This window comes from Schistocerca americana, chromosome 6 (genome assembly GCF_021461395.2).
Source record: "Schistocerca americana isolate TAMUIC-IGC-003095 chromosome 6, iqSchAmer2.1, whole genome shotgun sequence".
NCBI classification, from domain to species: domain Eukaryota; kingdom Metazoa; phylum Arthropoda; class Insecta; order Orthoptera; family Acrididae; genus Schistocerca; species Schistocerca americana.
Genome location: NC_060124.1, coordinates 138756033 through 138770216, shown reverse-complemented (window position 1 = coordinate 138770216; position 14184 = coordinate 138756033). Strand labels below are relative to the sequence as shown.

Here is a 14184-nt window from a genome sequence, read left to right as displayed (position 1 = left end):
GCCATACTGGCGTATCACCCGGCATGATGGTATGGGGTGCCATCACTTTGAACAGTGGACGTTACATTTCTGATGTGTTACGACCCTTGGCTCTACCCTCATTCGATCTCTGCGAAACCCTACATTTCAGCAGGATAATGCACGACCGCATGTGCAGGTCCTGTACGGGCCCTTCTGGATACGGAAAATATTCGACTGCTGCCCTGGTCAGCACATTCTCCAGATCTCTCACCAATTGAAAAGGTCTTGTCAATGGTGGCCGAGCAACTGGCTCGTCACAATACGCCAGTCACTACTCTTGATTAACTGTGGTATCGTGTTGAAGCTGCATGGGCAGTTGTAGCTGTAAATGCCATCCAAGCTCTGTCTGACTCAATGCCCAGGTGTATCAAGGCCGTTATTATGACCAGAGGTGGTTGTTCTGGGTACTGATTTATCAGGAACTATGCAACCAAATTCCGTGTAAATGTAATCACATGTCAGTTCTAGTCTAATATATTTGTCCAATGAATACCCGTATCTCATCTGCATTTCTTCTTGGTGTAACAATTTTAATGGCCCGTAGTGTATTTAAAGAGCCAAATAGCTAATGGCTCCGAGCACTATGGGACTCAACTTCTGAGGTCATTAGTCCCCTAGAACTTAGAACTAGTTAAACCTAACTGACCTAAGGACATCACACTCATCCATGCCCGAGGCAGGATTCGAACCTGCGACCGTAGCGGTCTCGCGGTTCCAGACTGCAGCGCCTAGATCCACACGGCCACTTCGGCCGGCCAGCCAAATAGCCCTTGCGGAAAATTTGGATAAATGTGATCACGCAGTATACGGTCTTATATCTTCTTCTTTTCTTTTTCTTCTTCTTCTTCTGTGTTTATCCCATCTGAGGAAGGTTTCGCTAATGATGGGAAGTAGCCAGTGCACGATTTGTAAAATTATTATAACTTTAATTCTGTCATCGAATACCTTTCCTTTTCTCATTAACGCAAGTTATCCTATCAGAAGAAAGACGAGTATGCCATGTTTGTGAATCGTATATACTTGATCTGTTTGTGTTTTCTGAGACGACGATACAGAACTAGCCCTGCATTCGCCTGGATAATTTTGGGAAACACTTGCGTACCAATCCTGCATTGGTAGTTGATCCTAAGCAGTGATTCAGTGATCTAGTCTCATCAGGCAGCATTCTGTGTGTTAAACTATACGATGACGGATAAGAAACAGGATGTGGAACAGATGTATACGCCATCGCTCAACAGCTACAGTTTAAACGATAAAATCACGGGATGTCGCCTAAAACTGCCGTCCCATGTATAACAGAATGGTTGTGCACCTTTACCGAGACCAATTTACAGTCTGGGCCAAACGGCATTTCGAAGAGTAGGCTGGCTGAAGACCAGTTGAGAAAGCCAACAATAAATTAAATCTGAACTCACCGACAGGTCGAAAGCCTTAGTGCTTCTGGCATATGTTTATAAATTCTTTTAAAATATTGAATACAGCAATTCACAAATTCAGACGTAGACGTGTTAGTAATACATGCATTTCCTGTACATGGAAGTTGTTTCGAAAATAAATGGGTAAGATGAGGCCAGTGAAAGACGAGTGGTCGTTTTAATGCTTATAAGGATAGCGTCGCAATACTGTAAAGTGCAATCGCAGATTAGCGGGAACTAGAAGCAAACATGAAAACGCTGTGCTCGCGACATTAGTGAGTACTCCATCGTGGCGGGTGCACTTGCATTGAACAACTCGTATTATGACGCAGCACGGGGTCTGATTCGGCGCTAATGAGCAAACGGCGGGGCAACTGCTGGAATCTTTTTTTCAAGACTCTTTCAAAAGGTATTATGATCGCCTTGGACTAAAGAAACTATTTATTCATAAGATCTGCTGTTGCGACTTCGGACATGTCATTATCAGTGGAGTACAGCGTAAATTTTGCTCCAGCTCATGTGAAAACTTTCAAAAATGTCTGACATGTATATGTGTGATCATTTGAAGTTTAATGTTTTCATATCTGCTGAAGAACAATTTCATGCGACTGTAAACCACAGCCGCGGAACGTTAAATACTGGAACGTGTTGCCCAACACTCACTATTCTGGTTCTGCATCACAACTCTACGTCTAAAACGCGAAGGGGAGCCCACCTCTTTGCAGTGGCGGTAGATAGGTAGCCTATTACCAGGAGTCAATGCTGTGTTTTAAACGTTCTGAACCCAGAAATTTCGAACAAAAGGTGTGGATATATTTGCATAAATGTGAACGTCGTTTTTAGGCTGAGAAGTATACAAGGTGCCCTTATCTAAGCACACACAGTTTTCCAAGTTAAATGGATAATTCAGATATAGTTAATAAACGAGAGTTTAACAAGTTATTGTACGATTGATACTATGCATAAGGTCAAGTATTTAGAATAAGTTAAGAGGTGTATCTATTTTATCCATTAGGTTTTTTTTCTTAAATGAAACAATGTGCTTTCTTTAATAGTAGGTGGCAGCTCTTGAATAATGATTTACCATAAAACATTCTTCAAAATAAGCCAATAAATTGCTATATGAGAAATGGCCAAGGGTGCAACAAAGCTTCTGCTCAGTTATGGTAGTGGAGTCAAACACAGCACAGTACCAGCAGCCTTGGCCATAACAATATCAAGTGTTTGAACTGATGGTGTTCTGAGTGCTGCAATGTGGGCTGTATATACATCACAGGGCGCTGAAACATTGTATGTTCTTTGGATGGGCAGGGCACATTTTACTCTGCTGTGAATGCACAGAAATGGCACAAATGGAGTCATACTTCGCTGCATGTCGTGCAGGAACATCCACTGTACTCAGCTTATCTGACTGTGTGGTATGGTTTCACAAGCTCCTTCATTCTCAGTCCACTTCTCTTCAAGGAGATGACACCTCGTGGGTCTGTTAGGTGTACAGAGACATCTGCATATTATTAGAACCTCCTTGTGCAACACGTGATACCAGCTTTACAAGAATGCAACCGTGTCCACACTATTATTTTCATGCAAGAAGGGGTGACTCCACATGTCGCTTGCCACGTGAAATATTTGCTTCGAGAAACCTTTGGTAATGACAGCAACATCTACATGTAGTTTCACATGTAGCCTTCCAGGTCTCCCAACCTAAACACAAGTGACTTCCGGTTGCAGAGATATCTGAATGATCATGTCTGACAGGGATGTATCTAGACTCTTCCTGATCATAAGAATAGCATACGATAACATATTGGTCTGATTACACTTGATATGCTTTGAGTGTCTGTTGACCAAGTCATGTTACGGATGCAGCATATTGCTGAGTACAAGACCATTTTGAACACATGTTGTAATGTGTGACCACATCCTAAGAAAGATATACCAGAACCACAATTATCATGTTTTTGATAATTTCTCCCCTTTTTCTGCACCCGCATCGCATCCTGACTGCTCAGAGTGCCATATTTTCACCTGGAAAAAGAAAGTGGAAACATTATTTTTCAGCATAATCAAGTGCACTGATTAATGAACGTACCAACAATACTTCAGCATCTCCCAGTGCAGCACTCAGGACACTGTCAGTTTAATTACTACCACCTGATAATTACAACAATAATCCATTTGACACCTACTGCTGGATAAAGATTACCTTTAGACTCAACCATTCATTATGATCTTCAACCATACACATTCATCTTGTTCCTGAATGGTTTTCTTGTTTAAAGTCCATGTCTCCAGTAAAAAGTCAAAACAGGTAACAGGCACAGATTGTAAACTTCCTTTTAAGCGTCATAGAAAGTTCAGTTTAAAAACACTGTTTAGTTTAGCAGAAGCACTCCAGGTTATTTTAACTCTTCCTTTTTTCTAGTCATCCAATCGTCTTAAATTGTTCTAAATACAAAACCTCATAAACTGATTATATGACTTAATTGTTGATTTGTATCATTTTCTTTTCAGTGTGTTTATTGCATATTTTGCCCAGCACTATTTTCAAAATTGCTCAGTAAGGTATTTCCATTTGGCACTATCAGTATCATGTGGTTTAATCAGTTGCCTTTAACACATATTCCTTCTTCAAGTTGCCAATATAAGAATCTGAAAACTTCCTCTAGTGCAGATGAGAATAGTTTTGGTGATATGGCCATCACATTTAGAAAATAATTTAAGTGTTTCATATAAAATGTTTTCTAGCGATATATTACCACAAGCTGTACTCCAAGAGCTACCAGACACTGTGAAACAAAGAACATCGTCACATTTAAGAATGTCACAACTGCTTAAATAAATCAGTAGATAAAACAATTATAAGTTTTACCATGTAGCAAAATACTCAATGCTTTGTGTACTATTGTTAAGTGAAAACCTTGTTGCAATATATTAATCCATTTACGAAACACTAGGCATACTCATGCCAAATGGAAATACTGAAACATAAGGAAATTTATGTACTGAATCACCCTAATAAATTTTCTTCTTTGCCCCTCTTCATAGGACAATGTTTCACCAACAATTGCACCAAAAGTGGCTGGAACTGTCATTGGACCAATATGGAAAAAGAGTCACCTCAGTGACAGTGACTTACGAAGGATCCACAAGCTATACCGCTGCAATGGTGAGTCAAGGCTGCAGATGATATGACAGAGAGCAAAATAGTACTACGTGAAATGTGATTGACATCCTTCCAGTAGCAATGAAAACCTTTAATTTTGAAGAAGTTATCTGATGTTTTATCTTGCATGTGTATGTTGTGTACTTTGAACAAGCCTCATTAGCAGGCAGCTGTAACACTTTCTCTCTCCTCTTGCTGTCTTTTGCAAAACATAGCAGGAGTATAGCAGATAGTAAACAAATAACAGCCATGGGTGAACAATACCTACAAAGAGCAGGTAAATTACTAACCAGAAACCATTTCATTATTCAGTTGAGAAATAACCTTACCAATTCATTCGTGTGACACAAAAAGGAGTGATATGTTCCAAACCTTTAGGGCCAAGCCTATACAGATAAGGTTACATTAGATCAATACTTGCTCCATAGATCATGAAACAACACTTCCTAATGATGTGGATTGTGTCGGTTTAACAAAAGGTTCCTTGACATGACATAATTCAGTGTTTTTAATAATTTTAAAATTACTATGTCTAATAATTCATCTACTGAACAAAAGGAGTTGTCATTCAGAATTTATTTCAGTTTGTTTTTAAATGCTGGTTGGCTATCTGTCAGACTTTTGATGCTGTTTGGTAAGTGACCAAACACTTTTGTGGTAGCATGATTCACCTCTTTGTCTCTTTCTGTGCCAGAGTTAGATTTAACCCATAGTACTGAAGACTAGTGTTTCTTCTAGTGTTGTAGCTATGCACATTGCTATTGCTTTTGAATTGGGATGGGATATTAGTAACAGACTTCATAAATATACATAGTGGTCTCCAGTTATTATTCTGGTTACACTCTTTTGCACAACGAATTTTTTTCCTTGATGGTGAATTACCCCAAAATATGATGCCAAACAAAGGCAGTGTATGAAAATAGGCACAATAAGCTAATTTACTGATATGTTTATTGCCAGGATTTTCAATAACCGTAATAGCATAAGTAGCTGAGCTCAGATGTTTCAGTATATCACCAATGTGTTTCTTCCAATTCAATCTCTCATCAATGTAACACCCAAAAATTTTGAATATTCTGCCTTAGCTGCAGACTTCTGTTCAAAGTTTATATTTATGAATGACATTATGCCATTTACTGTACAGAACTGTATATACTATGTTTTATCAAAATTTAATGACAGTCCATTTGCAGAGAACCACTTACTACTTTTCTGAAAGACATTATTTACAATTTCCTCAGTAATTCTTGTTTCTTACTATATTTATATCATCATCAAAAAGGACTAGCTTTGCTTCTTCATGAATATAGAGTGGCAAGTCATTAAGACCAAGACTGAACCCTGTGGGACCATATTCTTGATACCTCACTAGTTTGAGGAAACTGCTGATTTTTATGCATTATGTGAACTGTTTATTTCAACCTTCTGCACTTTTCCATTTAAAATATGAATTAAACCATTTTTGCACTGTCCTACTCATATCACAATACTTAAGCTTACCTAGAAGAATTACGTGATTCAAACAGTCAAAAGACTTTGAGAGGTCACAAAAATCCCAGTGGATGACATTCATTTATTCAAAGCAATTAATATTTTATCAGATTGACATTTTGGTTATGCTTTATATATACAAATATGTTTCAATAAATTACTCATTCAAGAGTTTTCTTTGGATGAAGCTGACATAAATGAGACTGCGCTGTAGTTGCATTAGGCAACACTGTTTGCACATGTTGTTTAAGATTGGGATGTATTGCTGTTCCATCAGCTTTCTTCACATTGTATTCTTTGAACTATGCAATTCACAGACAATATGATGTATGCTTATTGATGAACATCCCTTCAATTGATCCAATAACATCTACTAAAATGTTTGTGTGTGAAGGTTTCTTTGTCGAGAACCTTGACCAGCTCTCTCTTCCTGGCTTGACTGACCCAGTTTCTCGTTATTTTCTATCCACAGAGATATATTTTTTCCTTCCAATTTAGATAACACCTGTCGCAAAACTTTTCTCTGTATATTAATGTGGCTACCCAAGTACTAAGTTTTGCTGCTCTATGAATTAAATGCATGTTTGCAAGTTCCCATAACAAGTAAAGCTCCCTTTTCAACAACCAGTTAGCACTGTAAACAATGGTTAACTCTAGTATGGATGCATCACAGAGATCATGTACTGCTTTGCTAGTTATCAGCATCACTGTCAATGTGGGACACAACTGTTTATCATGACACATATGCAATTTACAAGCTTGTGTATTTCATGTATTGTTCATTCAAGAGCTCTTACCATTTCAGTATTCATTTTCAGTGATTGATTCCTGATTTCAAAATAGTCAGCTTACAATCCTCTACTGTCTCTGCAATTTTGGCCTTAACAATAGATGATTCCCTGTCTTAAGAAGAGCTACAAATCATCCTATACAGAAAGAAAATGCAAAGAGTTACTATTCAAAGATATCTATTAGACAATTGCCCTTAATGACATCTTTGAACAAGTAAAACCAACTAGATGATGCCCGAATTCATTATAGGACACCTTACAAAAATCTGAGGAAAAAATCTAGGCAATAAAAAATCAAAATTATTTCTGATAGACCATCTTAAAAACATGTACACTGAAGTGCCAAGGAAACTGGTATAGGCATGCATATTCAAATACAGAGATATGTAAACCAACAGAATATTCAGAATACTGCTCTGCAGTCGGCAATCCCTGTATAAGACAAGTTGTTAGGTCAGTTACTGCTGCTACAAAGGCAGCTCATCAAAATTTAAGTGAGATTGAACGTGGTGTTACAGTCAACACATGAGCATTGGGACACAGCATCTCCAAGGTAGTGATGCAGTGGGGAATTTCCCATGTGATCATTTCACGAGTGTACTGTGAATATCACAAATCCAGTAAAACATTAAATCTTTGACATTGCTGTGGCTGAAAAAAAACCTGCAATAACAGGACCAACGATGATTGAAGAGAATCATTCAATGTTGACAGAAGTGCAACCCTTCCACAGAGATCTGAAGATTTCAATACTAGACCATCAACAAGAGTCAGATTGTGAACCATTCACTGAAACATCACTGATATGGGCTTTTGGAGCCGAAGGCCCATTCATGTACCCTTGATGACTGCATGACACAAAGCTTTACACCTTACCTGAGTGCATCAGCACTGACATTGGACTGTTGATAACTCGAAACATGTTGTCTGGTTGGACGAGTCTCATCTCAAATTGTATCGAGCACATTGACATGTACAGGTATCGAGACAACCTCATGAATCCATGGACCCTGCATGACAGCAGGGGACTGTTCAAACTGGTAGAGGCTCTGTAATGGTGTGTGGTGTGTATGGTAGGAGTGATATGGGACTCCTGATACGTCTAGATAAGACTCGGACAGGTGACATGTACGTAAGCATCCAGTCTAATCACCTGCATCCGACCATGTCCATTGTGCATTCCAATGGACTTTGGCAATTCCAGCTGGACAATGCAACAGCCCACACATCCAGAATTGCTACAGAGTGGCTCCAGGAGCACTCCTCTGAGTATAAACACTTCCACTGGCCACCAAACTCATCAGACAGGAACATTGTCGAGCATATCTGGGATGCCTTGCCACGTGCTATTCAGCATTAGTCGAGTCCATGCCACATTGTGTTGCAAGCTTGCGGGGGCCTACACAATATTAGGCAGGTGTACCAGCTTCTTTGGTTCTTCACTGTATATTTTATAATGTCAATTACCTCCATGTCAATCATTTCACCTGCACCTTGCAAGTTGTAAAATAAATCTCAATTATTTCAGGACACCATGTGAAATCCGGCTTCCCTTACGACATTCAGTGTAACTTCAACCAAGATGCATGTGGTTTTAACAATGCAGGCTCAGCTGCTTGGGAGCAGCAAAGTGTCAATGCAACAGGTGAGCAGTTATTATCTGCATCTTTCAGGACTTCTCTGTTTCATTATCATTTCTGTAATAACAGAAAATGAGGGAGACAAAATTGATTTTTTTGTTACAGATGGATACGTGTACTCTTCAAGCACCTCACCTGGTCACCTGATGTCGATCAACTTCCATCCATTGTCAGAATCAGACCCCCGTGGTCCCATTGGTTGCGTATGCTTCTGGTACAATGTTCCTCGGAATGGATACCTCAAGGTTCTTAAAATGCTACAACTTGACCAGAAAATTATAAAATATAAATAAAACCACATGAAATGATTCACTAAATAACAAGGATTGGATTTATGAAGTGTTCTGAAGGCTTTGTTGCACCATGAAGGGGCAGTTCTGGTATTTACGTCAGGTGAATTGCTCCTGGGAAAAAGTGATGTCAAAATATCTGCATTCCTATGCCTATTTGTTGTAAGCTTATTTGAGAATACTGTATCTGAGCTTAACAAATTTAATGGAAACATTTGTAAACAATGAGAAAGATGATTTCCTTAGCTGACCCTATAAAAAGAACCATAATTTAGCACCTGTATAAGCATTTATATTTGTGTACTACTGCGACAAGTACAGAACTCAAATAAGTTATTTCAGTGTTCAGCAAAATTTTGGGCTTACAGGCATTTGTTGTTAATTACACTCCATGATATTTCAACTGGTCACCTGCCAGTCATCCTCTGGTGAGCCATCAAAGTCTTCAGTGGTACACTGAGGAAGACTGGCAGATGCCTGTTGAAATATTGTGGAGTGTAGTTAATGATGGCTTGTTGCAACCCCAAAATTTCTCTGACCATTCTATTTATCAGAAAATTTTTAAAATTCACAAAAAAGTTATTTCAGTTTCTGCTACTTTGTACTGAAAAAGATTTTATTTCAATTCACAGCTCTATCAAATATATATGCGACGTGTCACACAGTTAACAAGTGGAATGGTGAAGCAGGTTCTTCTGTGGGAAAGTGATACTCGTACAACCACCGCTGAATGGGTACATGTCGAGGTTCCCCTTTATGTCACAAGGAGCTTCAGAGTGAGTATATCAATTCATCTCAAGCATGCCAGTAGAATAAACTGCACTTTCAATAACTCTTCAGAGTTGAATTCTTTGATATCTGCAATCTGCATGTCTGTGGTATTATAAAACACTGGAGAGACAATATAAGCAATAATCACTGATGAACAGTTCATTTCTACATAATTTTTGTAACTTGATGACCTGCCAAGTACATACCAGTATTTCAGTTAAATTATTGGACTGCAGTCAACCACTTCTTCTGTCACGATATGTCATGTTGATTGAAAGTTGACAATGCTCTCATCATGACCTCCTGTTACCTTCAATGTTTTTCTAACTTGTTTGAGCCTTTCAAGAAATACATTATATCAAGTTCTGCAAAATGGTACTTTTTTTCAGCTGTAAACTCTTCATACACAGTACTGTTATCAATCTGTTCCTTCATCTTTACAGCTAGAAAGTAGTGGACATACTCCAAATCAGGAAGGCAGGATTGATAACTTACTAATTTTAGAGCTTGTAAATAAATGGTTCAGGCCATTGCAATGGAAAATTGTGATGGATGAATGGATGATGTTCTGGCAAAAGATAAAAGTTATCTTCACTAAGCAGGTTCACTTTTCCATCAATTTCTCACTAAAGTTATGAGGTAAAGAGACAAAAAAGGGTCCAGTGATCATTTTTCTCTCTTCCTCATAGTCAATAACCTCATGTTATGTGAAATTCAGAATCCTATGACTAGACCATTAGTAGCTGATAGAATTGTTTTTGCATTTCCTGGAGCACAGTCACAATGGGAAAATATTAGTTTTGTTGCTGTATGATCCCAGATTGTAGGCAATGTGCACACATTTAGAATGAATCTTTCATTCTGAAGCAGAGTGTTAACTTATCACTGGGCATGAACAGTATTTCATGGCATTCAGGCCAAGTCACATGGTACCTCTTGCTTGCTACTTTGGAGACTCCATATTGGATTTTATTATATTTTTTTATAACTTTCCTGTTATGACAATGTCATTTCAAGCCAATGGTGCATTAAAAATTTATTACAAATGCCACTCTTGGCATGATTTGTTACAGTTAAATGTTAGTTAATGACACATCAGCAGTAAAAAGCTTTTAGGAGATCCTAAGATAAATGACACTAATGCAAAGAGTTGTATGTGAACAGCATGATGTTTTGGTGGGTTATGGCATTGGGGGAAGTAGGTTTGTTTCCTGCTACATGCTAATATTTTTGTTCCATTTTTCATTTGTAACATATCTAGTTCTTTCTTATTCATATAATAGAAGTATGTTCTGTAATATTCAGTGTTATTCACATATAAGGCTCTCTCAGGAACAAGTTTCTTCTATTATATGACAAAGATGAAACTCCTGCAAGTGAAACAACCAGCAGTGATATTTGCTTTCTAATTTGCTGTGAATACATTGCTTTTTATTCTGAATGTGTCACAATTTCTGAGGGTGTGGGTAGGCAGGAACATAAGAGGACAGCTTAAGTAGCTGTGAGTGAAACAAACAGCAATCATATCCTAGTCTTGCTTGTCAGAAATACTCCGTTGTTTATTCCAAATATGCCATGATTTCTAAGAGGGTGGCTAGGCAGGAACTTAAGAGCACAGTTTAAATTACTGCAAGTGAAAGAAGCCACAATAACATTTATATTCTTGCATGTAGCAAATATTTAGCTGTGATTAAATTGTTAACAGCACTTCAAATTCAGCAGTCAAGATAAAGATCATACCACACAGTGAATTACAAAGAACTTTGTGCAAAACAGCGAAAGGACATTGAGGTTATGTTGTTCAGCTGTGATTTGTACCATAATTTCCATACTTCATGTTTTACATATTGCTAAATCTTCATTTAAAGACAAAATATGCCATTAATTGAAGTACATAACTCTATTTGCCAAGGCAACTATTCGACACACTGACAGCTACAAATTACAAAAAATTTTTGGTGAATCTTTAATACACGAATTTTCAGAAGCAGAAGCCAGCAACATGAGCACTCATGTATTGAAAATATGGACCAAGTTTAATTACCTTCCCCTTTCTCACAAAAATAACTGCTGTGACAATATACACTACACCATGAATCATTTGCTGACAAATTGTTTCTGCAATGTTTCACATGTAAATATTCAGCTTTCATAATGTCTGCCATAGCACTCCCAAAATACCAAAGATAAAAGTTTCTACAACAGACTGCAAACAGACTCATCAAAAATGAAGCAATCTTATTGCCTTTTGCTACTGTGAAATGCTACTGGTTATTCTTGTTTCAGGCAGAGATGTCCCTAATGATAAGTGAGTGTTGAAGTATCTCCCCTTCATTCTTTTATTACTGATATTGGTTTATCTTCTTTAATGCAATGATTTATATTAACAATTATTTTCTCCGATGTTAATTTTCGATGTGACAGAATTAATTTTCAGGTTATTATTCCCTGTTTCACTAATAGAATAAAGTTTTGGCACTCAGTGGGAAGATCTTCACTAATCTTTTTTTGAATTAATCAAAATAACGAAACACTGGTCTTCACCAAATGAAAATCACTTTCAAGCAACACAATAAATTTTTCTACTACTCTATTCACTGCTTTTAACCAGAATGCATGGTACTGTATAACTACTGCATGCATGTATTATCTGAGTCACTGTTAACATGGACAAAATTTATTTACATAAGTAGTTACAATTTTGTTACTGGCCAGATACATGGGCATCATCACCAAACAGGGCAGGTTCAACTTGAATTAAAACACAATTACTAATGGAGCCACAATAATGCTCGATCATTTGGCCATCAGAGAGTACATGCTATAATTCTGGAAAAAACTCTCTTGTAGTTCACTACTTAAAAGAATAACTTTTTCATCACATGGTGTGATTAATTATTTCTACAAATAATAACAATTAGATAGTTAATTAAATGAAACACTATCAGTGTAGCATATTTATTTCATAAGAATTATAGACTGAGTGGGACTGTGCAGCAAAGACTTACATGAACTCTATTAAACTCAGAACAACAGAAGGAAGTGGGAAGAATGCAGCACATTTGGCTCTTACATAACAAAAGCACAGATACAAAAGTTTCATACAGTATGACTGTAACTATATATTGTCATTGATAAAAGTATAAGAAATATGGGAAAGAAGATGATTTTTCAAACATATATCACATCCTTGGATAATTTTTGGGTATCTATTACAGTATGCACTCTCCAGAAACATCATAGCACAATAAACCTTTGGGCCTAAACTGGAATTTGAACCCAGAAACTTTCCTTTCACCACCAATGCATTATCAACTGAGATATATTGGTTCCACTTGTGGCTCACTCTTATGGTATCAGTTTTGACAATCTCTCTCTCCTACTCTCCAAACTTCTCTGAAGTTTTCTCCCATAACTTCCTCAGCTATCTTTTCTGGATAAAACAATATCACAAAGAAATGGCTTAGACATGACCTAGAGGTTTTCTTCCAGTTTCAATCATTTGCTCTCCAATGGAAAGTGCACTGTTTGAAACTTCATGACAATTCTTCATGATATTCTTTCTCCCAAGACTACTAGGCCAACAAAATGTGCAGGAAACTTTCCACGTTTAGAAACCAGGAAGTAGTAAAGCCAATTTAAATCTTTAAGGGCTGATAATGTGTCATTAATTTATTCATCCATTCATTCACACAACCTGCTCTGCAAACACCATTATGAAACGAATATTTTAATATGTTGATAGGATATGTTGATATGTTGTCCTTTGCTGATACTATATGAGGTAATATTGTCTTGCAGTCTACATGACCCATAGTTTAGCATATTGTTACTTTAAAAAAGTGGAATTAACATGGCAGACATTGTCTGATCAGATGTTTTGATTAAAATATTGTTCTTTGTGTTGTCACTACACAAGAACATTTCTGTGTAAAGTAGTACATATTTTAGAGCCAGAGTTTTGATGTCACTTTAAAGAAAATTTTCCTGTTTCAGTATTCTGTTTTCTCTTTTTTTGCAGCTGATCTTCACATCATTGAGCAATGGACAAAATCCTGTTGCCATGGATCAGTTTGAACTGCACTACAGCCGATGCAGTACTTTTCAGTCAATTAATAGAAAATATTCAGAAAAAAAGAGTAGCTTTAAGAATACAGTTATATCTCACAGCCCACCAACAAAAACACCAACACATAATCTGAAACCAAAAATTTCTATCATTTTTACACAAAAACCCTTAATCTTTTCAGGTAAAAGCTCAATAATTCCCACTGTAAAAGCCCCATCAATAATCAAAACACTTCAATCATTAAATATCAAAACATCATGAAGAATAAAAGGTATTTACAGGGCAAACCTTTTATAGACATGTTACAAAACATGTTGAAGAACATCTAAATGAGCAGAAATTTTTGGTCAGCTGTGATAAATACATAGGGTGTGATAGGTTTCCAAACAAAAATGTGTATCACTAACACAGTCCTCTGAAGCATGCTCCAGAAATTTGATGTGGTAGTTGCTTGGGCAAGTGAAGTAACTACATTACTTGATTATGAGATACAATGCTTAAGACATTAAAAATGAAAGTAAAATTGCCAC

General features: G+C 37.2%; 1 protein-coding gene across 1 annotated transcript in view; it reads left to right on the top strand.

Annotated features, from left to right (window-relative positions):
• The window catches only part of LOC124620010 (meprin A subunit beta-like), a 69789-nt gene extending 55874 nt beyond the window's left edge, over positions 1-13915 (top strand). Inside the window, exons 6-11 of the mRNA XM_047146675.1 lie at positions 4485-4605; positions 8413-8529; positions 8630-8769; positions 9447-9590; positions 13607-13682; positions 13836-13915. Of these exons, the coding sequence (XP_047002631.1) occupies positions 4485-4605; positions 8413-8529; positions 8630-8769; positions 9447-9590; positions 13607-13682; positions 13836-13915 (678 nt within the window). The remainder of the gene's footprint in view (positions 1-4484; positions 4606-8412; positions 8530-8629; positions 8770-9446; positions 9591-13606; positions 13683-13835) is intronic.
• Positions 13916-14184: the final 269 nt, after the last annotated feature.